This window comes from Natrix helvetica, assembly GCF_964273705.1.
Source record: "Natrix helvetica genome assembly, chromosome: 7".
Taxonomy (NCBI): Eukaryota; Metazoa; Chordata; class Lepidosauria; order Squamata; family Natricidae; genus Natrix; species Natrix helvetica.
The window spans coordinates 21,102,712-21,127,920 of NC_138558.1; the positions used below are offsets into that span (position 1 = coordinate 21,102,712).

Genomic DNA, 25,209 nt, shown 5'->3' on the forward strand with positions numbered 1-25,209 from the left:
TTAAGTTATTTTCTCCTCTTAAATATAGTTTGTGAAAATAAATCACATAAATCAATAAGCTCCTTGTTGATCAATTATAGAAATAGTAAGAGAGAAACAAGATTAGAAACTTCTTTAGATATTAAATTGAGCTTACTTTCTCACCCATTTGGCCCCTGAAGCAAACAGGACAAAAAAAGGCAACATAAGTAGTAACATGTTAGAATTCTGATGGGTCCTCCTTCATCATGTATCATCCATAAATTTCATTAATTCCTATTTTTTCCTCCTCTCTGTTACAATGATGTTTATCTAAGGACTGCTATTGACTTCTCTTCCTGTTTCTCATGGAAATGATTTTATATCAGAGCAAACTGTGGAAGATTGAATTTCCTGTTGCAAGACTACATGGTTCTATGATCATAATAAAGATTTTATTCTTGCTGCAAGTACTTAGCTCAGTGGTTCTCAACCTGTGGGTCGAACGGCCCTTTCACAGGGGTCGCCTAAGACCATTGGAAAACACATATTTTCTAAAAAATACGGAAAACATAAAATCATTTTATGGTTGGGGGTAACCACAACATGAGGAACTGTATTAAAGGCTCACCGTATTAGGAAGGTTGAGACCTACAGCTTATATATGTTAAATGCTCAGTGATAACAATGCATGTAAATAGTGAGCAAACTACACTCTGAGGTTTGGAATAAGCATTGTTCATTGGCTCACCATTTCTGTTAATAGAAAAATTTTTTAACAAGGCTCAAATCTCCATATTTGAGTGCTTGTTTAGGATTTCTTTTTAGCCAACATTTCCAAGGTAAATATATTGGCATTGTTGTTATTGTTGTTGCTGTTGCTGTTACGTGGTTAATCTTTGGTAAGATTCTCAGCCTTTGGCGCTGGTTGGTAACTCAACAGCTCGAGTCCTAACCAAGGACCTAGGAACTGTTAAGGTAACGTCGGAGGATAAAAGCTGTTCCAAGTAGGGTGGGTTTTTGTAGAATCAGAATGTTCAAGTCCAATAAATTTAGAATTTCCAAATAGCGAGGTAGCCCTTTAAGTATTTGCTCCAAGGGCTCCAATTACAATCGAAACAATACACAATTTCTTTCTTTTCTTTTCTTTCTTTCTTTCTTTCTTTCTTTCTTTCTTTCTTTCTTTCTTTCTTCTTTCTTTCTTTCTTTCCTCCCTCCCTCCCTCCCTCCTTCCTTCCTTCCTTCACATTATTATTATATACTTTATTCATTAAACATGAAACTCAGCCAACTGAACATTCAAAAATGCATTACAAATACCAGTGACTGGTGTTAATGGTTGATACGGTTTGCTGCCAGCGTCCAAGGTATCAACCAAGTACCTACTTAAAATATAAGATGTTCCGAGTAGCGTAGTTTTTTTGCAGTTCCACTGGTGTTATTGGAGGAAGCTGAAATTTGTTGATGTATCTTATCAAATTCTTGGACATGGCGCCAAGTTGTTGTCATTGTTGTTGTAGTTATCATTATCATTATGTATTATTATTATTATTATTATTATTATTATTATTATTATTATTATTATTATTATTATTATTATTATTATTATTATTATTATTATTATGCCTTCATTTGCATTGAGTTTTTTTCAAGAATAAAAGATATCATAATGTAGTGTCTTAGTATATATGCAAATCTAAGCACCAGGCCCTTTTTAATTGGTTTTATCAATTCATATTTAGTTATATAGATGCTTTTAGGAGAAGAAAGGTGCATAGTCTTGCACCTTTCGTCCCCTAAAAGCATCTATATAACTAAAGGGAATCAAGGGAGGAATATCAATAGTGAACTTGTAATATTTGAACAGTTGTTTTTTCCTTGAACATTGAAGTTAGATATCTTCTTCTTCTTTTTCTTCTTCCTTCTTCTCCTCCTCCTCCTCCCTCCTTCCTCCTTCTCCTCCTCCATCATCATCATCATCATCAGACATGTTTTGGTGAGATGATACCTCCACAATTCAATATCACCTCGCATGTGTATGTTTCAGTGGTGGGTTGCAGGCGGTATGCCCTGGTACGGGCATACCGGAGCCTGCCCAGAGCTCCGAATGCTGTTCTGGTACAGTGCTCCAGAGGGCCCACCCACCGCCCGAGCTCCTTACCTGTATTTTAAGACTTCTGCGCACGCGCATGGTGCATACAGCGCCTGCACGACGCTCCGCAGAACAGCTGGAGCATCGTGGAGGTACTAAGACACATGTGCGCGCTGCGCACGTGTGTGTGCATGCTGCATGCGTCCATGTGGATGCCACCGGGCCCATTCCAGCCATACTGGTTGGAACGGGATCCAGAACCCACCACTGGTATGTTTCCTCTATCACTCTGCTATCACAATGTCTTTGGAAAAATGTACAAAATTACATTTGTTTTATCCAAAACAACATTTTTTCTATTAGCCAGTTTAGTCTAGTGGTTAAGGCACCAGGATAGAAAGTTGGGGACCATGATTTCCAATCCTGCCCTAGCCATGAAAACCAGCTGAGTGACCTTGGGCCAGTTACTCTCACCTCACCTTACCTCATAGAGTAACTAACTGTGGGGGGGAGGAGACAAAGATACATCATGTCAAGTTATTTGTAAAAATAATAAAGGTGGGATACAAATAAATAAATGAAAATAAACTACATAATTACTAAACAATATAAACAAGACTATATCTAGTATTTAAACAGTCATAGTAGATAGCACTGTCTTTAGATAACTTAACTCAGGGGTGATCCGGCCCGCGGAGCCACCCTGGAAACAGCAAAGACTGGCCCGCGGTGCTTCTGCCAGTGAAAACGGGCTCCCAAGCTCCATTTTCACTGGCAGAGTGTTGCAGGAGGCTGTAACACTGTGGCAGATGAAAATGGAGCTTGGGAACATGTTTTCACTGGCATAGCACTCGGGCCGCCATAGGCAACCCCAACAGGAATGACATGGAGCTGGCCACACTCACTCTGGCCACGCCCACCCCAGCCCCTTGAGGTCAAACACAATCCTGATGCGGCCCTCACTGAAATTGAGTTTGAGACCTCTGACTTAGCTGATTTGAAACGAACAAAAAATCTGCATCAGAGGGGAGACCGGGAAATCTCAAAATTGTAAACTAATCTGAAATGAAAGCAGGAACAATCCACTTCCAACAAAACAATATCAGCATGTTCATGAACTCACAAATGTTAAAGGATACAGAAGAATTATTTGTATGATTTACTTCCTTCCTTGCCTTGAACAAAACCCAGTTTTAAAAGAGGAGAAAAACAGCTGTTGCCAAATGTGCTAAATTATAAAGCTAAAAATAGGAACACTATATGCCTATTTCTGAGATGTTTAGGAATCAATATTTTGGATTTGTAATGATTACTACAAAAATCAAAGCAGCAATTTTCACAGATGATGAATAGGGACTTTTACTATTATGCTCCTTTAAAGTCATTTTTAATACCTTCCCCAATATCTGTTCTGCATGGCTTTCAAAGCATGTGAAATGCAAGCCTAAAGTGACATCCTATCATAAAAATGTTATAGTTCATGTCCTGTTTGCAAATATCTTAAGACACTGAAAGTGGCATTACATCACAACTTCAGCGCTATGCTGCTTCATCCTTCCAACAGACTGGAGGAAAAGTGAGAGGAAGTAATATAGAGTGGAGAAATTTGGGGAAGGGAAAGGAGGCTTAACTATCAGCAGCTTCTCAAATGAGATCTGGTAATGCCAGGGGGGGGGGAAACAGCATTTGAACAGGACTACAAAAAGAAAATGCATTTGAAAAAGTTCCTTTTCACGGAGGGAGGGGAGAAATTATGTAGAGCAAACAATTAAACATGATGACTTCAATAGCCATTCAAATTGCATGGTTCTATTTTGTGTGTGTGTGTATCTGTAGTAAATCTTATTAATGGAAATGCATCTTTAGGACTGAACCCAATGTAATATCTACCAGTGGTATTACAACTCTAGTCCTCTAATCCCCTAGTCCCCTTCCATGCTGTTTCCCAGGTCCCATGCACCATGTTTCCCCAAAAATAAGACAGGGTCTTATTTTCTTTTGACCCCTGAAATAAACGCTTGATCTTATTTTTGGGGAGATCTTATTATTTTGGAGGTGCAGGAGGCGGCAAGTGTCATGACTGCTGCTGTGTTGCAATATTTTCAGGGAGGGCTTATTTTAGTGCATGTGCTCAAAAGCCCAATTGGGCTTATTATCTGGGAAGGTCTTATTTTCAGGAAAACAGGGTAGAAGCTGGTAAACAGTTTCAGTATCAAGCACTTTGCCTCTGTTTGCATATGTCAAAAAGAAAAGAAATGTAATGCAGGTTTTCCAATTTTGGCAATTGTAATACACATGGACTTTGGCAATTTTAAGACACGTAGAATTCTCCAGCTATTAATGGGACTAGTATAAATATTCAGCCAATGACACACATATTTCTCAAAAATATAGTGCTTGCTCACTTACAGAATCCACCATTTTCTATCTGAATGTTTTGTCTATCTTACAAGGAGCCTCTTTCTTCCCAATCTGATTTACTTTTGAAGTAGGAGAATTGCCTTGAATTAGCACAACAAGTAAAACATGAAACTAACAAATACGATAAGACAATCCTGTCTAATCTTCTCTTTTGAAGCATGAAGGGATCATCTTAAATTCAGAGTTACCTTGCTGAATATCCCTTATCCAAATTATTTGTAAATCAGTTGGACAGCTTGGAAGCAAAAATGAAGCTTTCTGGTATGCCGCTTGGCATCTCCTTTCAGAATAAAAACTGCGCCATTACAAGAAAAATGACTTAAGGCACATCTGGAATGAATATTTTCATCTTCTACTAGCATATGAGCATAATTAAACCATCTAAAACAAAAAGGTCGGCCATGGGCCTTACTAACATTATGGAAAGATGGAAGAGAGCTTCTTCGAAGGTGACCTTAACAACTGGGTATTTTCATAGGGGACACAACAGAAGCTGTGTTGATTGCAACATTTGCTGTAATTTAAATGCCAGTGCCTTCAGTTCTGGTTTTATATGCATTTGTTCTTAAAGCTTGGTCTTGTGCTGCCAGAAATTAACTCCTCCATCTTTTTTCTTTAACCAGCCTAGATTAGGATGAGTCTGTTGATGGTATTAAAATTGTTGTCACAGGATGTAAGCTGTCCCAAGTAAATCTGCCTTTTTGCAATTGACTGAAGGCGTTTTTTTTCAATTTTGATGGTGTTTGAGTCCTGCTAGTTGTTTGGTGATTATTATTTTCAGTTGCTAGTTTTAATTTGTTGGTGAAGCCCAGCTCATTGGCTTAATTATTAATGTTTCCTATAAAGTCTCCTTTTCATGTTTTTCTTCTGGCTCACAGTCGGACTAAAACAAAAACAAAAAAACCCAGAAAAGCAAATTCCAAATTCTCAACCAGAAAGTCGTCTGCTTCGATAGAATCCCTGCACAAAAATTACCTGTAAAAGTGCTCATTTCCTCAACTTAAAGCACTAGTTTAGAAAAAAAAACAATGGAAGCCACTGTTCTTGAAGGGGTGAAATTCAGTAGGTTCTGACAGGTTCTGGAGAACCAGTGACGGAAATTTTGAGTAGTTGGAGAACTGACAAATACCACCTCTGGCTGGCCCCAGAGTGGGGTGAGAATGGAGATTTTGCGATATCCTTCCCCTGCCACACCCACCAAGCCATGCCCACAGAACCGGTAGTAAAAAAAAATGAATTTCACCACTGAAGCCACACACTAATCATGATAGAACAAAAAATAAAAGCACATATATACAGAGCCACATAAAGAATTAACCAGATTCAGCCTAACTGTAGAGCTACACATTCTATATATCAAACTGGAAGCTTATATATATTCTGAACACTGTCAAAAAAGCCTAGTCAATATTACTTTCCTGCATCTAGGACTTATGGATACTATTTCATTTTGAGAGTTAGGTCAGGAGTTATAAATCGTGTTAGAAAAAAACTCGAAAACATTAAGAAATAGCATTTTGTCCTGTAAAATAATCATGAAAATTCAAATCTTTTTTTAAAAAAAATACTCTTCTTTTGTCCTCTTCCACTCTCTTTTTAAAAAATCCTACAGATTCAATGAATTGTATTTTGGATCTTTACTGAATATAAATAAAACAATTAAAATGAACTGTCGGGTAAGTTAGGGCAACATCTAAACAGTTTTCTGATGAGGAGGCGATGAAGCCTCGCAAAATCAGAACTTGCGGAAAACTGAAGACTCTCAGCTGTCTGTTCGGAGGGAGCCAGAGATCAATGCATCTAGAGAATAAGCAGCTGGAGAGGAACAGCTGTTACTATCTAAGCATCCCCTGGATTAAGGAATGATAGCTAGTAAAGCTTACAGAATTAAGGCACAATGAATGGTTAATGGGCACATGTCTCCTTTGGAGGAACAATGAAGCAGAAGAGGGGAGGGGAGGTGTAATCAAACCCTGAAAATACACTATAAGTGAATTTACTGTTTTTCTCAATATTGTTTGTACCTGTTCTTTATCTACCAGTTTTTTATTATGTGAACTGGTGCCAATTCCTTAGATCCACGAACCTATGGTATGCATGCCAGAGGTGCCACACAGAGCACTCTCTGCTGGCATGCGTGCTGTTACCCCAGGTCAGATCTCTGTGGCATTTCTTTCATGAGCTTCTGTTTCCCTACAAACGACCAAATAGAAGCTCACGAAAGAAAAAGATCTTACCTCTTGCCGCGCTGCTGGGGTTGGGATGCCCTACCTCCTGCCGGACAGCTGGTCTTTGGGTCCCTGCTGCGCATGCGTGCATGTCGGCACGCCGTTTGGGCACTTGGTGTCTAAAAGGTGTCTCACTGCCTTAGACTATCCTATCATTGCCCCACTACCAGAATAACTAAGTTACAAAAATTATGCATTTGTAAGCTTTCATTTCATTAATCTTTTGTATTTGTTGATACATGCTGGCCACATGACCATGGAAGCATCTTCAGACTATGCTGGCTCTTTCAACTAGGAAACAGGGATGAGCACGCACACACACCAGAGTTGGACATGATTGGACAGGAGAAACCTTTACCTTTACTTTTTATCTAGAGCAGCCACCTCTAGTTCTGCCACGTTTACACAACACATTTGCACAACTTTCACTGCTAGCAGCAGCCAGATTCCCCAGCACCTTGCCAGATTCACGTGTATCTTCGTCCATCCCATGCAATCACCCCAGGCACCTCATGGGCCCCTTGCATAATATCCTCCCTTTCTTGGGCACGCTCAGACTGCACGCTTGACTTACTCCCCTGCCAACCTGGTTACAAGCTGCCTTGGTTTCACTTAAGGATCTGTGATCCTCACTTAACAACAACAAGGGGGGGAGTGTGGGGTTGCCATTGCTAAGTGATGCAGTCATGTGACACTGTGTTGTACAACCTTATCATGTAGTGATGGAAACCATCATTAAACAAGGACTACTTCAGTGGTGGGTTGCAAGCGGTACACCCCGGTATGGGTGTACCAGAGCCTGCCCGGAGCACCGGATATCGTTCCAGTATGGTGCTCCGGAGGTCCCACCCGCCCGCCCGAGCTCCTTACCTGTTTTTTAAGGCTTCCATGCTTCCTCACATGCACGACGCTCCGCTGAGCATTGGGAGCGTCACGGAGGCTTGCGGAAGCGTTGCTGACAGGTACAATGCATGCGCGCATTGCGCACGTGTGCACGCGTGCCATGTGCATCCATATGGGTGACGCTGGGCCCGTTCCAACCATACCGGTTGGAACAGGATCCAGAACCCACCACTGGACTACTTGTATGCTACATTACCTTTAATTCTGTAGAAAGCTTGCATATTAATTTGCCTATGAGCACGGCAGAAGCTCTCTGGAATATCCAAAGGTCCGTAGCGATTATAGCTGCATTCTAAGCTGCCCAGCTGATCTTGCTCACCTCCAGGGATACCATTGTAAACAAAGCGGGTGTTTGAATCCCCTTGGTTCAGCATGTCTAAAGAGACTGGGACGCTCTTGTTGATGATTAACTAAGTCTTCCTGGGACAGCTGGGAATTATTAATGTAAAATTCATTTCCCAAACTTACCCTAGTTGCAACATCTTGGGATTACTGAAAATGGTAGGGAGGAGGCATATAACAGGCATAAAGCCAAGGTGCATGAATTCTAGAGCAAGACAAAGCCAGCATTGGGGATACAGTGCATAGGAAGCAATGGAAAGAGCCTGCAGACTTCCACTACAACGATTGGAAGAAAGACACCCATTAAGTTTCCCCTTGACTAAGATGGGAAAAGATGAGATGTCAGAGTAGCAAATAAATCACTTCATTAAATCCTAATTAATTATAGGTCACCATGCTATTCTTTTTTTTTTCAGCATTTCATATCCAAAGAACAGCTTCAATAAGTCTTACATTATTAGATAAATAGAGCAAGCATCGCTTTATTGGGCAAGTTTCATTTATGAGCTCGTGCTGGAAAAAAAAATCCTGACTTAAGATGTACAGGATTCCAATTAATCAATGCCAATATACTAGTGTTCCTTCACCTCTCCATTTATTGTAGAGCAAAGGTTTTTCTGCATGCAACAAAGACCTTTCTGTTCTGCTCAAAATTAGTTAGAAAGCACCAACCTAAAATAGAGAATAAATTGCAGCTATAATGCTGCATGCAGCATTATAGCTGCCCCCACACATGTGCGCGTGTTTCCTGCGCATATATAGTGGAGCCCAGCTCCACCATGCATGTGTGCGTGCCTCCCATTGGCCAATTGGTCTTCAGGTTTCTGCCTTGCATGTGGGGGGCGAGGGTGGGCCTTACCTCACATCTCCGCAATTACCCTTTCCCCAGTGCACCCTACCTTTCTCCTGTATTCCTGCCTCCTATGCCTTCCCCGATCTCCGCAGGTTCCACCCTCTGCAGCTGCCTCTCCATGGCAGGAATGGAGGAGAAAGCTAGGATGCACTGGAGGGGGGGGGGGAGAAACTGCAGAAATCACAAGGGTCCCTCCCCCCCATGCCCCATTTTGGGCCTGAAAAGCCTCCTGCACCAACGTGGAATCCAAAACGGGGTGGGGAGAGGTATGCGCAGGGAATATATGCGCAGGAAACACACACACATGTGTGGGGGCAGCTATAATGCTGCATGCAGCAGATTCACCTGTGGATGTCCAATACTGTCCAACCTAAATTTGGTTAGCAGAATTTTTGATTTTAGGGGAAGCAATTTTAGACCCCACCCTTGGATGGAAAAAGAGCAAGAAAACCTTTTGGTTGCAACTCTTCCCATTTCCATAGACATATGTAATCAAGTCTATTTTACTTCTTAATGATCACATAGGTAGACCTTCTTCAGGTTCATCTGTCTATCCCACAGCCTTTGAGCTTTTCTATCTCAAACCTCGTTAAGCATTTAATAACTTCAGCAGTATTCAGTATGACTTAGGGTTATCATGTGAAGCACCGATACTGCTTTATAAATCCTTAGTAAGACCACACTTGGAATACTCCATCCAGTTTTGGTCATGACATTAAAAAAAAGATGTTCAGATTTTGGGATTTTTCAAAGAAGAGCAACTAAGATGATGAAAGGCCTGGAGACCAAAACATCTGAAGAATGGTTGCAGGAATTGGATATGGCTAGTCTAGAGAAAAGAAGGACTAGGGGGCGACATGAGAGCAGTATTCCAGTATTTGAGAGGCAGCCAACTTATTTTCCAAAGCACCAGAGGGCAGAACAAGAAGCAATGGATGGAAACTGATCAAGGAGAGAAGCAACCTGGAATTAAGAAGAAACTTCTTAACAGTGAGGACAATTTAACGAGTCAAACAGCTTGCATTCAGATATTGTGGGTGCTTCATCACTGGAGGTTTTTATGAAAAGGCTGGATACCTACCTGTCTGAAATGGTATAGGGCAGGGGTGTCAAACTTGATTTCATTGAGGGCTGCATCGGGGTTGTGTTTGACCTCGGGGGGCCAGGGTGGGCATGGATAGGGGTGGGCAGTCCAGCTCAATGTCATTCCTATGGTGGCCGAAATGCTCTGCCAGTGAAAACGGGCTCCTGAGCTCCATTTTCAGCTGCCACGGCCTCCTGCAACCCCTCTGCCAGTGAAGAAGATTGCAGGAGGCTGTGGCAGCCAAAAACAGAGCTCAGGAGCCTGTTTTCGCTGGTAGAAGCACCGCAGGCTGATCCTTCATTGTTTCCAAAGCAACCCCATGGGCCAGATCTAAGTATCCTGTGGGCCGGGTCTGGTCCCTGGGCCTTGAATTTAACACCCTTGGTATAGGGCCATGATGGCAAACCTATGGCATGCGTGCCACAGGTGGCATGCAGAGCCCTCTCAGCAGGTACGCCAGCCATCATCCCAGCCCAGCTCCACCATGCATGTGTGCATGCCTCCCATTGGCCAATTGGTCTTCAGGTTTTTGCCTTGCATGTGGGGGGCGAGGGTGGGCCTTACCTCACATCTCCGCAGTTACCCTCCGCCCAGCGCACCCTACCTTTCTCCGGTATTCCTGCCTCCTATGCCTTCCCCGATCTCCGCAGGTTCCACCCTCTACAGCTGCCTCTCCATGGCAGGAATGGAGGAGAAAGCTAGGACGCATTGGAGGGGAGGGGGAGAAGCTGCAGAAATAACAAGGGTCCCTCCCCATGCCCCATTTTGGGCCTGAAAAGCCTCCTGCACCAACGTGGAATCCAAAAGGGGGGTGGGGAGATGTATGCGCAGGGAACATATGCGCAGGAAACACGCGTACGTGTGGGGGCAGAGCTCATGTGCGGGTGGGGTGCTTGCATTGCATTTTGGGGGTTGCATGCGCGCTGTGGGCACTGACCACCAAAAAGTTTTAACCATCACTGATATAGGGCCTCCGGCTTGAGGAGGGGAACTAGAAGACATCCAAGATCCCTTCCAGCTCTATTCTGACTAGAGATTAAAGTGAAAGTCTCTGTTCTCATCTCTGCTCTTTGGATCCTGCCCCCAAAATCATGAGAAAGGATGCTACCTACCCTTTCTGATAATTTCACTGTGTGGCAGGAATGTCTACTATAGCCTGACCAACAATCAGGACACTGAGGTGCAGACCCCAACCCCTCAAAGACTACTTACCGCTAACATAATATATGAGACATCCTGCTGCAGTTTGTACAATATAACATGTAGTGAAGCAACATTTTAGTAATGGCTTATTATGCCCTAAACCAAACATTTCATAATTATGATAGACAAGATTTCCTGTTACCGCTTCAGTGTTTATTTGTACTTACCAGTAACTGGGGCATCTATATCCAGCAAATTTTTTTCCTGGCGCAGAATCGAAGCACCCTCTGTTATTATTCTCAAAGCAACACTTTCTTCCAGCCTTCCTTCCTTCATAAGGTGTGCCTTTAGGATATCCACTCGGGGTTTTCCATCATTGTCAAACACTTCCTTCGCTGTGAGCCGATGGCTTGGAGGAAATGGGACAGCTGCAAGAACAAAGATAATGGATTCAATGCACCAAGAAAACCCCTTGGTCTCAATAAAAAGCAATGTTTTATCTCCATTACTGATCAGTGCTCTGGCTTCGAAAAAGGCTTTGTACTTACTAGATTGCAATGCAGCAAAGTATTTCCTGATGCTGTTAGCAAGCTTCTTAAGAGCTATGTTGCTATTTCTAGCAATTACTTGTAGCTAGCTAATTTCCCCACCCTAAAAAATATATATATCAAGCAGTATGGATCTTCATTGTTTGTTTGGATTTTTTAAAACGATGAACATTTCATCTGAATATCGTTCTAAAAGAGGAAGAGGAAGAAGAAGAGGAAGAGGAGGAAAAAGAAGAAGAGGAGGAGGAAGAAGAAGAGGAGGAGGAGGAGGAAGAGGAGGAGGAAGAAGAAGAGGAGGAAGAAGATGAAGAGGAGGAGGAGGAGGAGGAGGAGGAGGAGGAGGAGGAGGAGGAGGAGGAGGAGAAGAAGAAGAAGAAGAAGAAGAAGAAGAAGAAGAAGAAGAAGAAGAAGAAGAAGAAGAAGAAGAAGAAGAAGAAGAAGAAGAAGAAGAACTACCAAATACGGTGTTCATAACCAAGAAAACACTTGTAAAGCTATTCTGAATTCTCCATTACAGGCAGGCCTCACTTGTTCTAGAACTGTCTGAAATTGTGATGGTGCTGAACGAATATGTATGCCTGATCCTTGAGGTTATAGGAATTTCAATCCCCCGCAGTCACATGATGAAAATGCAGGTGCTGAGCAGCCTGTCCACATTTACTAATGCGGGATGTTCTTCAACTTCCCTCACGTGGCTACCTTCAACCCCCCTCCCACCCCATTTCTGCCATTTTAGCTGCTTTGGACTCAGCTGTCCCTGCTGCACCCAATGCCCTGCTTTTCTGCACCCCTGCTGCCTCCGGCTGACCTTTGCCATCTTCTTCCTCCCACAGCTGATGAGGCAAGCCTGGTTTGGTCCTTCATGAGGCAGTTGCTGGCCAATGAGGCCTTGGCCACACGCAACTGCCTGAAACCCACACTGCATTTCAGACATTAAAACATTAGAGAGGGTCCAGAAGTATTTTACAAGAAGAGTATCAACCCCTCTGCTCGTAATAAAATTACATATACCACTAGGCTTGGAATTTTAGGCCTGGATAATCTTGAACTACGCCGTCTACATTCCGACCTGAGCTTAGTGCACAAGATAATCTGCCATAACGTCCTACCTGTTAATGACTACTTTTACTTCAACTGCAATAACACAAGAGCTATCAATAGATACAAACTAAATGTAATTTGTTCTAATCTTGATTGCAGGAAAAATGATTTCAGCAATAGAGTAGTAAATGTGTGGAACACTCTACCTGATCCTGTTGTTAGTTCCTCTAACCCCCATACCTTTTATCTTAAGCTGTCTACCTTTGACTTTACGCATTTCTTAAGAGGTCCCTAAGGGGGCGTGCATAAGCGCACCAGCGTGCCTACCATTCCTGTCCTGCTGTCCCATTTATACGCACTCTTTTTATGTGTTTATGGCTATGTTTTGCCTATTTATATCCGTTTATTTGTGCCATTTTTTCATGTGTTTTCATACTTGTTTCCTTGTACTTGTTGACAAATAAAATAAATAAATAAATAAACTTGGGGGGGGCTCATGTAGCCAGCAGCTTCCTCCCAAAGAGCCAGGGCAGGCTTGCCTGATCAATAGCAGAAGGAAGAAAACATAGAAGGTCAATAGGGGGCAGCAATGATGCAAGACAGAGGATAGGGCCGTAGGGTGCAGGGTGGAAGGAGTGCAGGCAGAGTGCAGGACAGTAGAGGGGAATGCAGGATGGCTGAAAGGGCCGAGATGGTGATAAGCAATTGGAGGTGGGGAGTTGAAGTTGAAGCGCAGAAGATTGGACATGTGACGCAACACCCCAGAAAAATATGCCTACTTCATTTAATCCTCCAGGGAAAGATTGAAGACAAATGAGATCCAAGCTGAAGAAGAACATCATGGCTTCAGAATCTAAGGGACTGGTTTGGATAAAACTCAGCAGCATTTTTTTGTACGGCTGTTGATAAAAATAGGATTGCCAACATGATTGGCAACATCCGATGATGGATATGGAAGGAGGAGGAGGAGGAGGAGGAGGAGGAGGAGGAGGAGGAGGAGGAGGAGGAGGAGGAGGAGGAGGAGGAGAAGCAGAAGCAGAAGCAGAAGCAGAAGCAGAAGCAGAAGCAGAAGAAGAAGAAGAAGAAGAAGAAGAAGAAGAAGAAGAAGAAGAAAGGATATGTGTGAGATCCTGAATTAATAATGGTATGGTTGGTAATAGAGTCATATGCATTTCACTAAGCCTCACTGCTTAGCAGTAGAGATTCTGGTCCCAATTAGACAACTACCCATGCTGTTCTTTCCATGCCTATTAGACTTACAACAGGATGTTTCCCCCTGCAGTTGTTATTGGATACACCCTGTCAATCATACAGAGCTACTTTCAAAACGGCACTGATGCATTACAAGTAGGTAAAATCAATCAATCAAACAAATAAACAAAAAAGAAACCAAAACCCGAATCAAAACCAAAATGTTCTACAACTTTGGGAAAGCAGCCTTCTCTCTTCCTTTGCATTCGGGATCAAGTGAAACTAAACATCCTATGAAATAAAGCCGCAGCCTTTTGGCTTTTGGGGCGCTAATCCTAGAGAATCAAAAACAAGAAACATAACAAAACCTCAAACCATGCTTCATCAGCTGATCAGACCTGCAAACTGGGTGTCTAAAACAGCAACCAACAATACAGCATTCACCTTTCAGCATCATTTTCAGGGAAAACTAAAAGGTGAATAGACTTATGGAAGGAGACTGAAGGAGATCTGAGATCGCACCCATGTCATTACCTCCTTAAAGAAGCTGCAGCTTTTTAGAATAACCACCAATTGTCACAAAAATAAATTTGAGGTTAGGATTAGAGACACCACCAGTATACTCATAAGGTAAAGGTAAGGGTTCCCCTCGCAGGTACTATGTGCTAGTCATTGAAAACTAGGCAGTGGTGCTCATCTCTGTTTCAAAGCCAAAGAGCCAGCGTTGTCCAAAGACGTCTCCGTGGTGATATGGCCGTCATGACTAAATGTCGAAGGTGCACAAAATGCTGTTACCTTCCCACCAAAGTGGTCCCTATTTTTCTACTTACATTTTTACATGCTTTCGAACTGCTAAATTGGCAGAAGCTGGGACAAGTAACAGGAGCTCAATCCATTACAGGGCCCTAGGGATTCGAACAGCTGAACTGCCGACCATCTGATTGACAAGCTCAGCGTCTTCGCCACTGAGCCACCACGTCCTCAGTAGACTCATATGTACTACAAAAAAATCGTGTTGACCTCATTTGAAAAATGCATGTTGGATGCCGTCTGAAGCTGTCGTGGATATTTTAAAATAATCTCTTTGACTGATATTTTGACAAATTATTCCATTGGTTACAGCAGGGGTGTCAAACTCATGTCATCACAGCGGTGTCACGTGACATATCAATACTTCCCCTCCCCCCTTCATTAAACCGGGTGTGGGCATGGCCAGCGCATGACACATCCAGCCCGCAGGCCGGGAGTTTGAAAGCCCTGGGTTACAGGGTGCATTAAGCACTATTGCATCTATTCTTTGAGCCATAAGTTGAGAAGGAGAGGAGCAAAGAGCTTGCTCTGAATTTTCATTTTTAAAATATAATTAGAACATTTATAATATTTTGAGTTTTGTTACAATAAAACTGAAATGTCACGTTCTTAACTCAAAAATAAAAATGACTTTTTTGTACACATTCCTAATATGGATATGTGAATGTGCCATCTGAAATTTCAGATGATGCTAAAAAAAAGGTTTAAGGTACTATCACGTAGTAGAGATAAGCTTTGCAAACCTCATTTAATACTATATATTTTTTACTTTCTTGCCTCCAGATTAAAGAGGGAGGATCCGGTCAGTTTCAAGGATCAACAGGAAGGTTATCCCAGCTTAACCCCTTTTCCCCATACTGCTAAATTAGAGTGGCATTAGAAACTATCTTGCCAGCTGCAGGGTAATTAATTATATTGATTCAAACAGCTGCTCCTGTGGATACTTCAGATTATAGAAAAATGAATGAAAATGTCTGAGGAGGACTGAGAATTAGTACATCAACAGTTTACACAGACCTATATAATTTATTCATCTCACAGTATACTGCAATTTCTTAATCAAGGAGTACCTGAATTCGTAAATATTAAAGTATATCTTCTTCCTCCCATTGAAAGCTGAACACTCATTACCTAAACTACAGATGGAGTGGTCTGAATTGTATGGAAAAGACTGTCTGAAGGAGGTATTTCATATGCTATTTTCCTCTTCGTTCACAACAACAAGGAATTTGAACTACAAATACCAGAGAACTTTAAGAGATTCTCTCCAGACGATGCTGATCCGGTCATTCTCTGGGACGTCTAGTGGTTTTCCGTAAGTTATCCACCAAGCCATAATGGGTCATATGAAATTATTCTTGGATGTGGACCTGTCCCCAAGCAGTTCTGGTTTTTGACATATTACACCTTCAATAATATGACCTGCTTCTTGGAGGAAGACTTAACTTCCAAAAATTACTAGACGACTCCCAAAATGACCAGATCAGAAAGGTCTAAAGAAGAAATGGAACATTTCAGGGGTGTTCTGGAACACCACAGTGATACTATCTACTCTGAATAGTATCAGAGGGGTCCTACTCGTTTAACAACTGGAGTTTGTTGTTAACAAACTCACTTCACTTGCACACGTGCCTGACATGAACAGCGCGTGCATGCACAGTTTTGAGAAAAAGTACCTTCGGCATTACTGCTGGGGAAGGAATCAGCTGAGATGCTGCAATCCAATCTGCTGTGCGACTCAACTGAGAAGATATAGGTGAGCAAAGCGCAGGGTCGGGGAGGCCCACTTCATTGTCAGAGGGAACCGGTTCGCTCCCAGCTGATTGTCGGAGCTACCGGTTCACCCAAACCGGTCCGAACCCATAGAACCCCACGCCTGAATGGTATGATCTTTTATATATTTATATATCTATATATTTTTATATATTTTAATATATATTTTTATATATTTATATATCTTATATATTTATGTATCTATCTACTTAATAATTTTACTTGTTTAAATTTTATAGTTATTTATGATGTATTTTGATATGGACTGTACACCGCCCCGAGTCCCTTTCGGGAGAGGGGGCGGTCTATAAGAGCTAAGAAATAAATAATAAAATAAATATACTTACATACCTAACAAATGGTTTTTGATTCAGTTTCATTCTTCCCATAAATGGCATGATCTTAAAAGTATTATATGAAAGAGCTATTAAAATCACTAGATGGGCCAATCAAGAAGTTGTGCAAGAAAGGTATTCCATAAATGTATTCATAAAAATATATGCACATTGAAATATGACATCCAACAAGTAAAAGGGGGAAAAGTCTAATAGTCAGTCTGGTGTCTTCAGTAGGCTGAGCAGTTACACCTCCTTCACTCGTTCTTTCTCATTCAAGGGGGTCTTGTAACTAAACTACTTTCAATCGTTATTAAAATTGTCTCATGTTATCTGTTGATCAGTGGTGGGAGGCAACTGGCTTAACAACTGATTTGGGGAGCACCAATGACTAAAACAGCTGTTGTGAGACAATTCGCTGTGCCACACAAATCAGCTGAGCTAAAAACCCGGGAAATATAGGACACGAAAGGGGCGGGGTGGGTGGGTAGGGCCAACTGCTCACCAGAATTACAGTTCACCCAAATCGGTATAAACCGGCTGAATCCCACCACGATGTTGATCTATGGCTGTGATAAAGATTGACTTGATTTTATTCTCTCATAGTGTAGGGTAGGTGTCTCTCTCTTCAAATGCCAAAATTTCTATCCAGCTGCAGAATGACAGAAATATGTGTAACAAGAAAAACATCACCAATACCCTCTGTCACATTGCAACAATAACCTCAAAAAGCTCAAAGAAATTCTCCAGCATCCTAAAAGTGAAGTTGAAAAAAGTATCATTTGCAGAGGAATAAAAGCGTCAGAAACGGGAAGTCAATCCCCTAAATGTATGTGGTGGTTTTTTTTTTTACAAAGCTGTTTACAAAAGAGTCCATATTATTTGTAAAGTCATGCAATATATAAGCCATAAGTCTAAGTGCTATTGCTATTCTCCTAAAGGTATTAATATAGTGAATAATATGTACTTCGGAATATCTTCCTGTATCCAGAACATTAGTTTGTTTTATTCTGAGAGATTCTTTCTAATCCAAAACCTAAACAGGCAATGTCTATGGGAAATACCAGCTTTTCACAATTCTTATGATCTTGAAGATGATTATGTGTTTATTCTAAGCAATATTTAGGAGGGAAAGGAGGACACAATTTTGGTAGAGAATGGAACTGGGCTTTCAACAAGTTAGGAAACTCGAAAGCAGAAAAAGCAATTTCCAGGCAAAAGGTCACTCTTGTAAATCTTGGCTTGCTTCATAATTTTCTGCTAATAGTTTTCTAAAAACTATTGACAAAGAAGTACAATTGCTCAATGCAAGAGAAATGCTTCATCTTTTGGTTTAGTGCTGATGGTGCCAGCAATATCAATGTTCTCAGCATAGCTTTGGGAATAAAGTTCTTAATTAACCAGCCGCTGCAGTGCCAGCAGAGGCGAACACAGTACCAATCTTGGATCGTGTGCTATTGTACTCTCCAACTTCCTGACATTTTAACAATTATAGTCTAGCTTCTATTAAGCTCCCACTACAAAGAAGGGCAATCCTTTTTCTTTTCATGAATATATATACAAATGATTCAGACGTATATCCGATTATTCACGTACAAGTGCAGTGCTAAATACTGCATTTCATTATTGTCTACTCTGGCCATTTTAAATATGCCAGCGGGGGGTTAAGAGCGCTATCATTCCACAACATCTAGAGGGCACAAATTAGGAAAAGCAGAATTAGCTAAACTATATTGACACAAAGAAAGCTTTAGTCCCGTCATGGCGAACCTATGGCACGTGTGCCACAAGTGGCACACGGAGCCATTTGTTAGGGCACGTGAGGCGTTGCCCTGTCAGCTCCAGCGTGCATGCGTGTGCTGGCCAGCTGACTTCGGTTTTCTCTTGAGTCCATTTTTCACCCTCCGGAGGCTTCCCTGAGGGCGAAAAACTACCCAGTGCACAAATTGGAAGTTCGGGAATGGACTTCCACTTTGTCCATAGGGCCGTTTTTCGCTCTCTGGAGCCTTGAGGGAAGCCTCCTGAAGCCTCCAGAGGGCCTCCGGGGGGGAAGGCTTTTTCTCCCTCCCCAGGCTCCAGAAAGCCTCTGGAGCCTATGGATGGTAAAAATGGGTCCATATCGGGCCAAAAGCAGGGGGGGAGGGTATCACACGTGCATGCGCATGGGAGGTCACACACATAGCATTATGGGTGTGGGCACACCCGCATACAACCCCCGTGTGCTCCTCCCGCTTTTGGCACACGGTCCGAAAAAAGTTAGCCATCACTGCTTTAGTCTCTTTCATCCTCATTCTCATCATGTCCTTTTCTTCACCAATTCGGCCTGCTCCATTTCCTTAATATTTTGCCATAATTAAGAAATTAGTATGAGTTGCACTCCCATTCTCTTCCCAAACATAATATTAGAAGAAATGGCAAAACCCCCATAATCTATTTAACACCAGTTTGGGGCACTTCAGAGACAATTTTTATATAGCCTGAACACAATTAAAAATCATTCTAAAAAAACCAAGGCCAAATAAGTCACGTAACTGGAGCTGAACTAAAAAAACATCAATATCAAAGTCTGGAATCCCTATTGCTCATGAGAACTTTGTTCTTTTAAATTGTTTTCACTTTCTTGATTTGATTTACAAAATATGAAAACTGCAACTACTTTTCCTATTATTTCACCCATATTCTTTTTTTTAAGTGAACTATAAATCAACTATAAATTGTTTTGTTTTTGTTTAAGTGAAGAAATAATTATATTTAATTCTCATTTAATTGTAGAACTGGGGAGAAGAACTGAAGAATATTTAGAATTCAAGCTGAAGAATTCTAACAAGCAATCTGGATTTACGCAGTATGTTTGAGTCCTTAAAAAAAACTAAACATGTTTCATAAACTGAATACAATAGAAATGACTAAATATTCAGACTGGCTATTTAATACACATTTTGCAGCTGCAATTAATTAGCTCAAAGTAAAAAAGAAAGTAAACTAGAGTTGACCATTTCTCACCCATTGCATGATGGTAATACTGTTTATTTTGAACATATGCATGGGGTGTTTAACTGCTTTTTAATTGGTTTTAATAGTGGAAGGGTGTGGTTGTTGTGTTTTAATGATATACAATGACCAGAGTTACATGAAAGTGAAGTGGATAGCCAAAAATTTCCATAGAGCAATAGAAAACTATTTAAACAGAAATTATTACAACGGGTCTCTAATAAAACATGTAATTCATACCATCACCAAAAGAGGGCACTAAGGATTCTTATTAAATGCATAGCCAAAGCCCACTTTTCTAAGTGAAAACTCTTAAAATCTACAATTTCTTGATGGACTGCAACCTTTTCTTAATTACAGAAAGAAAAAGCACCTTGAAGATGTTACTTGTTGCTACTGTTTTCGTAGGCTAGATTCCAGTTTATAAAATGCATATAGTCTCCATCGTTACTTAAAAGGCATTCACAAATCAAGAGCTGTAGAGGGAAAATCAGATGCAAATGACAATGGAATGAAAAAGTTTAATCCTCAATAAAGCAAAAACAAGTACGGAGACCCTTTGATAAGTCAACTGAATTCTGTTATTTGTTCATTTTCTTGTTTAGCCATTTATGTTATTCAGAAGAAATGTGATGCAAATTAAAAGAAGTTTTACTAAAGAACTGTCATAATTCATTAATAGAATCTAGGGTTAATTATAAGCTAAGCAAGAAGAGGATTTAAGAAGATTTAAGAAGAAAGAAAAAATAAAAAATTTTAAAAGAGGAATTTTAAAAAATTAAGGCTATTTATGGTTATTAGTTATTAATTAAGTGATAATACTACCATTTAATTAATAACTAATAACCATAAATAACTTTAGTTTTTACAATTCCTCTTTTAAAAAATTGTTTTTCTTTTCTTTCCTCCTAGATCCCCTTGTTTAGCTCACAGGTTAATTAATTAATAAGTTAATTAAATAACTTAATTAAATGACACTATTATCTCTAAATGGGGCTCAGTAGCTAAGATACTGAGCTTGTTGATCAGAACGGTTGACTGTTTGAATTCCTAGTGCCGCGTAACGGAGTGAGCTCCTGTTACTTGTCCCAGCTTCTGTCAAAGTAGCAGTTCAAAAGCATGTAAAAATGCAAGTAGAAAAATAGGAACCATTTGGTGGGGAAGGTAACAGCTGTGCGCCTTTGGCGTTTAATCATGCCGGCCGCATGACCACAGAGACATCTTTGGACAGCACTGGCTCTTCGGCTTTGAAATGGAGATGAGCACCGCCCCCTAGAGTCGGGAAAGACTAGCACATATGTGCCATGGAAATCTTTTACCTTTACATTTTTTATTATCTCTAATGTCAAAAAATGTGTTTTTGAGTGAGATTTTTTTCAATTATCTTTTGGTTAATCGTTTTTGAATGGCATTCCAGTGTTATACTGTGAATTCCCCCTCATTCCCACCTATAGCTACCAAAGTCATAGGAGATAGGCAACGCCTAAATCAAATACATTACATTTGCAAGATAAATAAGATGTTTTGCTTCCCAAAATCATCTGGTTGGGAAATATTCTGCAATGAATGTGAAAATGTGAAAACAAACTCTTGAGTTAAATAGACCTTTGGTCTGATTCAGAATGTCTTTTCCTAATGTTCTCATATAACAAGAAAAAATTGTGACATAATCTGTTTTTGAAAGTAAATTGATAAGGTCTAAGAATATGGGGAAACAGATAGCTATAGTTTGTTACACCCATAGTCATGCACCCATAATCATGCATTTAAGATAGATGACTGGACAAATTTAATAACTAACTTTTATAACAAATAAAGTGCATCATTTTGTGAAACAAATTCATGGATGATACTGAGTGAACCACATGGATAAGCAATTGAAAGCAAAGGGTCACTATCACAATATATTATTATAAATATTTCTCTGTATGCTCTTATCTGTATCAGCTTTCATTTTTGTAAGGTTTTAACTTTAGTTAAAAGTTAGTTCTTAGAAGTAATTAGATTTTGTTTGAAAATTTATCAGTACCCCAACTCCTAATGGCAAACAATTCAGTTACACACAATTTATACTATACTTTCTACACATGTAAGGAACACCTTATATTTTTATGTAACTTTTGCAAGAAACAGTCACAACAAAATTCTAATTTTTAAAAAATAATGATAATTGGCTTAGAAAAAGTGAGCTGAAGTATTATTTTTTATTATTTTTTAAAATTTCTTTCATGCAATTAAAGTCATTTTTACAGTATATTTATTTTAAAAAATTATATGACCTCCAAACTCACTCCCAGTAAGTATTACACATTGGCTACACAATATTTACAAAACATTCAGCCCATTTTTTTTTAGCTGAAAAAAAAAAAAGCCTGAGTCATAAACTAATCCCAAGGAATGAGTTGGATAATATGCTAATCCGCCAAAATGAACACAAACCAAACATACCAAAACTGTTTTCACCAAAGAAGCACTTGCATATTTTTTAAAAAACTTAAGATGGCACTATGTAGTCACAGACCCGGTCTTAAGTTCTCCGTCTCCAAACTAAGGCTAACCAAGTTTAATGTGTCATATTAATGAGTCTACAAATGTATAACTGATCGAAAGTGGTATAGGGTTTCCTGCTTGAGCAGGGGCAGTGGTGGGATTCGGCCGGTTCAACCGAACTGGTTGTCAAATTGTTGGCTGGCCCCGCCCCTTCCTGCCCCACCCCTTCCAGGAGTCCCCACATGCTTAGATTTCAAAAGTTACCCTAGATACAATATGCCCCACCTCTTTAAACAGGGTTTCCTAGTACCCTAGATGTAGCAAGTACTGAAAATTCAGTTTATAAGTCTATAAGGCATTATGAATCTTTGTTGGCTATTATGAACTGCAGATGTTCCAATTTCCATCTCACTTAAGAGCTCAAAAGTATGCTAAATACAACAAACACACTGGATTCAACATGCTTCAACATGCTTCAACAATACGTGTCCAATCAGAGCAAAATAATGCATACAGGTAGTCCGATTCTCTTTGCACCGGAACCCGGCTTTTTCAATTTTATTGGACTATGGCGTATGACCACACCATCTGCAGCACAGAGCCTAGGCCCTGATGAATTTTTAACAGCATATGTACTCTAGGCTAGACCTAATCCTCCTGCGGGAATCCCCCCTCTCGCAGGTGTGGCCCTCCGCCCTTTCAAGGGCCCACCTTGATGACGGATTCATTAATCCCGAGAGGTGGAGGAAGCGGAGACTTAGGGGGTTTTTAGTTAAATGTTTTTTAAATTCTTTTAGGGGTTTAGGGGTTGGGGGGTGGGTGGGTCAGATCAGGACCGAGGACAGAGCCAGGTCACCAGATGGGGTCTTGAGCAGAAGGAGCAGAGAGGAGGAGGGGGGAGAGGATATCATTCCTATACAGGGCTCCTTGATTCCAACAGTCGTAGGGAGGGGCAGACACGAGGACAGATTAACAACTCGCAGTCGGTTGGGAGACCGTGGGTGCTGGTTACACCCGGTCGCTTGTACCAACCCCCGCGTTCTAGGTGGTCAGGATCTGCAGGCCCAGGGCCTGAGGCTGTTGTTATGCAATGCGAGGTCCGTTGTCAATAAGACCCCCCTCATTCATGATCTAATTTTGGAGGGGGAGCCGGACCTCGCGGGAATAACGGAAACCTGGTTGGGCCACGAGGGAGGGTTACCCCTCGTGGAAATGTGCCCACCAGGTTACCAAGCATTTCACCAGCCCCGGGCCCGGGGAAGGGGCGGTGGGGTAGCAGTGATTATCCGGGAGGACTTAGAGCCGAGGGAGTCCACTGTGCCACAGACGTCCGGATGTGAATCCCTTGTTGTGAAATGGGGCCCTGGGAGGCAGTTGGGCCTGCTGATAGTATACCTGGCTCCCCGCCATACATCAGCGACCCTGCCTGAGCTCCTCGAGCTGATCTCATCGGTGGCGGTTGAGACCCCCAAACTTTTAGTGATGGGGGATTTTAACCTGCCGTCGGTGGGAGAAGCATCAGAGGGGGTTCGGGAGTTCATGGCTTCCATGATAGCCATGGACCTGACTCAAATGATTCAGGGCCCGACACACGAGGGAGGACACACTCTGGACCTTGTTTTTGTCTCTCGCCAGTGGTTGAGTGATCTGGGAGGAGTGAATTTAACCATCACTCCTCTGTCATGGTCAGATCACTCACTCCTCCGACTTGACTTCCCTGGTGCTACCCCTCGCTGCGGGGAGGCGGAACCGGAAAACACTAGATGGTTCCACCCCAGGCGCTTGATGGAACCAGACAGGTTCCAGATGGAGCTTGGGCCACCTCCTGGAGCCCTGACCCGCCCTCGGGTAGAGGACCTGGTGGCCGCGTGGAATAATGCGACTACCGGGGCCTTGAACCGGGTGGCGCCTTTGCGGCCTCTCCGGCGGCAACGATCCACCCTGGCTCCTTGGTTCACCGAGGAGCTAAGGGTGATGAAGCGCCGCAAGAGATGCCTAGAGAGTCGTTGGAGATCCTCCCGATCCGAATTTGACCGAGCACAGGTACGAGCCCATTTAAGGACGTACCTAGTGGCATTGAGAACGGCAAACGTCAATATTGTGCCGCTCTCATTGCATCCGCAGAGAACCGCCCTGCCGCCCTGTTTCGGGTGTCCCGCTCCCTTCTGTTTCAGAGGCCGCGGGAGGCCCCTTTACAGGGTAGGGCAGAGGAGTTTGGGAAATATCTGCAGGATAAAGTCGCTCAAATCCGGAAGGATTGGGTCCCCTTCAGTGGCCCAGTCGAGACGCCAGTGGCGAGTCTTGAGAAACCTTTTTGGGAGGAGTTTGACTTGGTTGTCATCGAGGATTTGGACAGATTGCGTGGACGACTGCGACCTACCACATGTTTGCTGGACCCGTGTCCCTCCTGGCTTGTACTGGCATCCTGGGAGGTTACACTCGACTGGCTCCTGGGCCTAGTGAACGCTTCGTTGGGTGAGGGGTCTCTCCCGGCCGCCTTGAAAGAGGCGGTGGTGAGACCCTTGCTCAAGAAGCCTTCCCTGGACCCTACGGAGCTGGCCAATTATCGTCCTGTCTCCAACCTTCCCTTTTTGGTGAGGTTGTAGAGAGTGTGGTGGCTTCTCAGTTTCCACGACATCTGGAGGAGAATGATTATCTAGACCCGCGCCAGTCCGGCTTTCGCCCTGGGCACAGCACAGAGACGGCCTTGGTCGCGTTGGTAGATGATCTCTGGAGGGCCAGAGATAGGGGCTGTTCCTCTATCATGGTCCTATTAGACCTCTCGGCGGCTTTTGATACCATCGACCATGGTATCCTGTTGCACCGACTGGAGGGGTTGGGGGTCCGGGGCACCGTTTTGCGGTGGTTCGGCTGCTACCTCTCCGGCCGGACACAACGTGTGTTGGCAGGGGAGCAGAGGTCGACCCTAAGCCCCCTTACTTGTGGGGTGCCACAGGGGTCGGTCCTCTCGCCGCTCCTGTTCAACACATACATGAAGCCGCTGGG

At 42.2% G+C, this 25,209-nt stretch overlaps 1 protein-coding gene across 2 annotated transcripts in view; it reads right to left on the reverse strand.

Moving 5' to 3' along the window:
• Nucleotides 1–25,209, reverse strand: part of PPP3CA (protein phosphatase 3 catalytic subunit alpha) — a 222,687-nt gene that overhangs the window by 114,668 nt on the left and 82,810 nt on the right. For both annotated transcript variants that reach the window (XM_081959078.1, XM_081959079.1), the window contains exon 2: nt 11,252–11,452. In XM_081959078.1, coding sequence (XP_081815204.1) covers nt 11,252–11,452 — 201 coding nt within the window. The remainder of the gene's footprint in view (nt 1–11,251; nt 11,453–25,209) is intronic.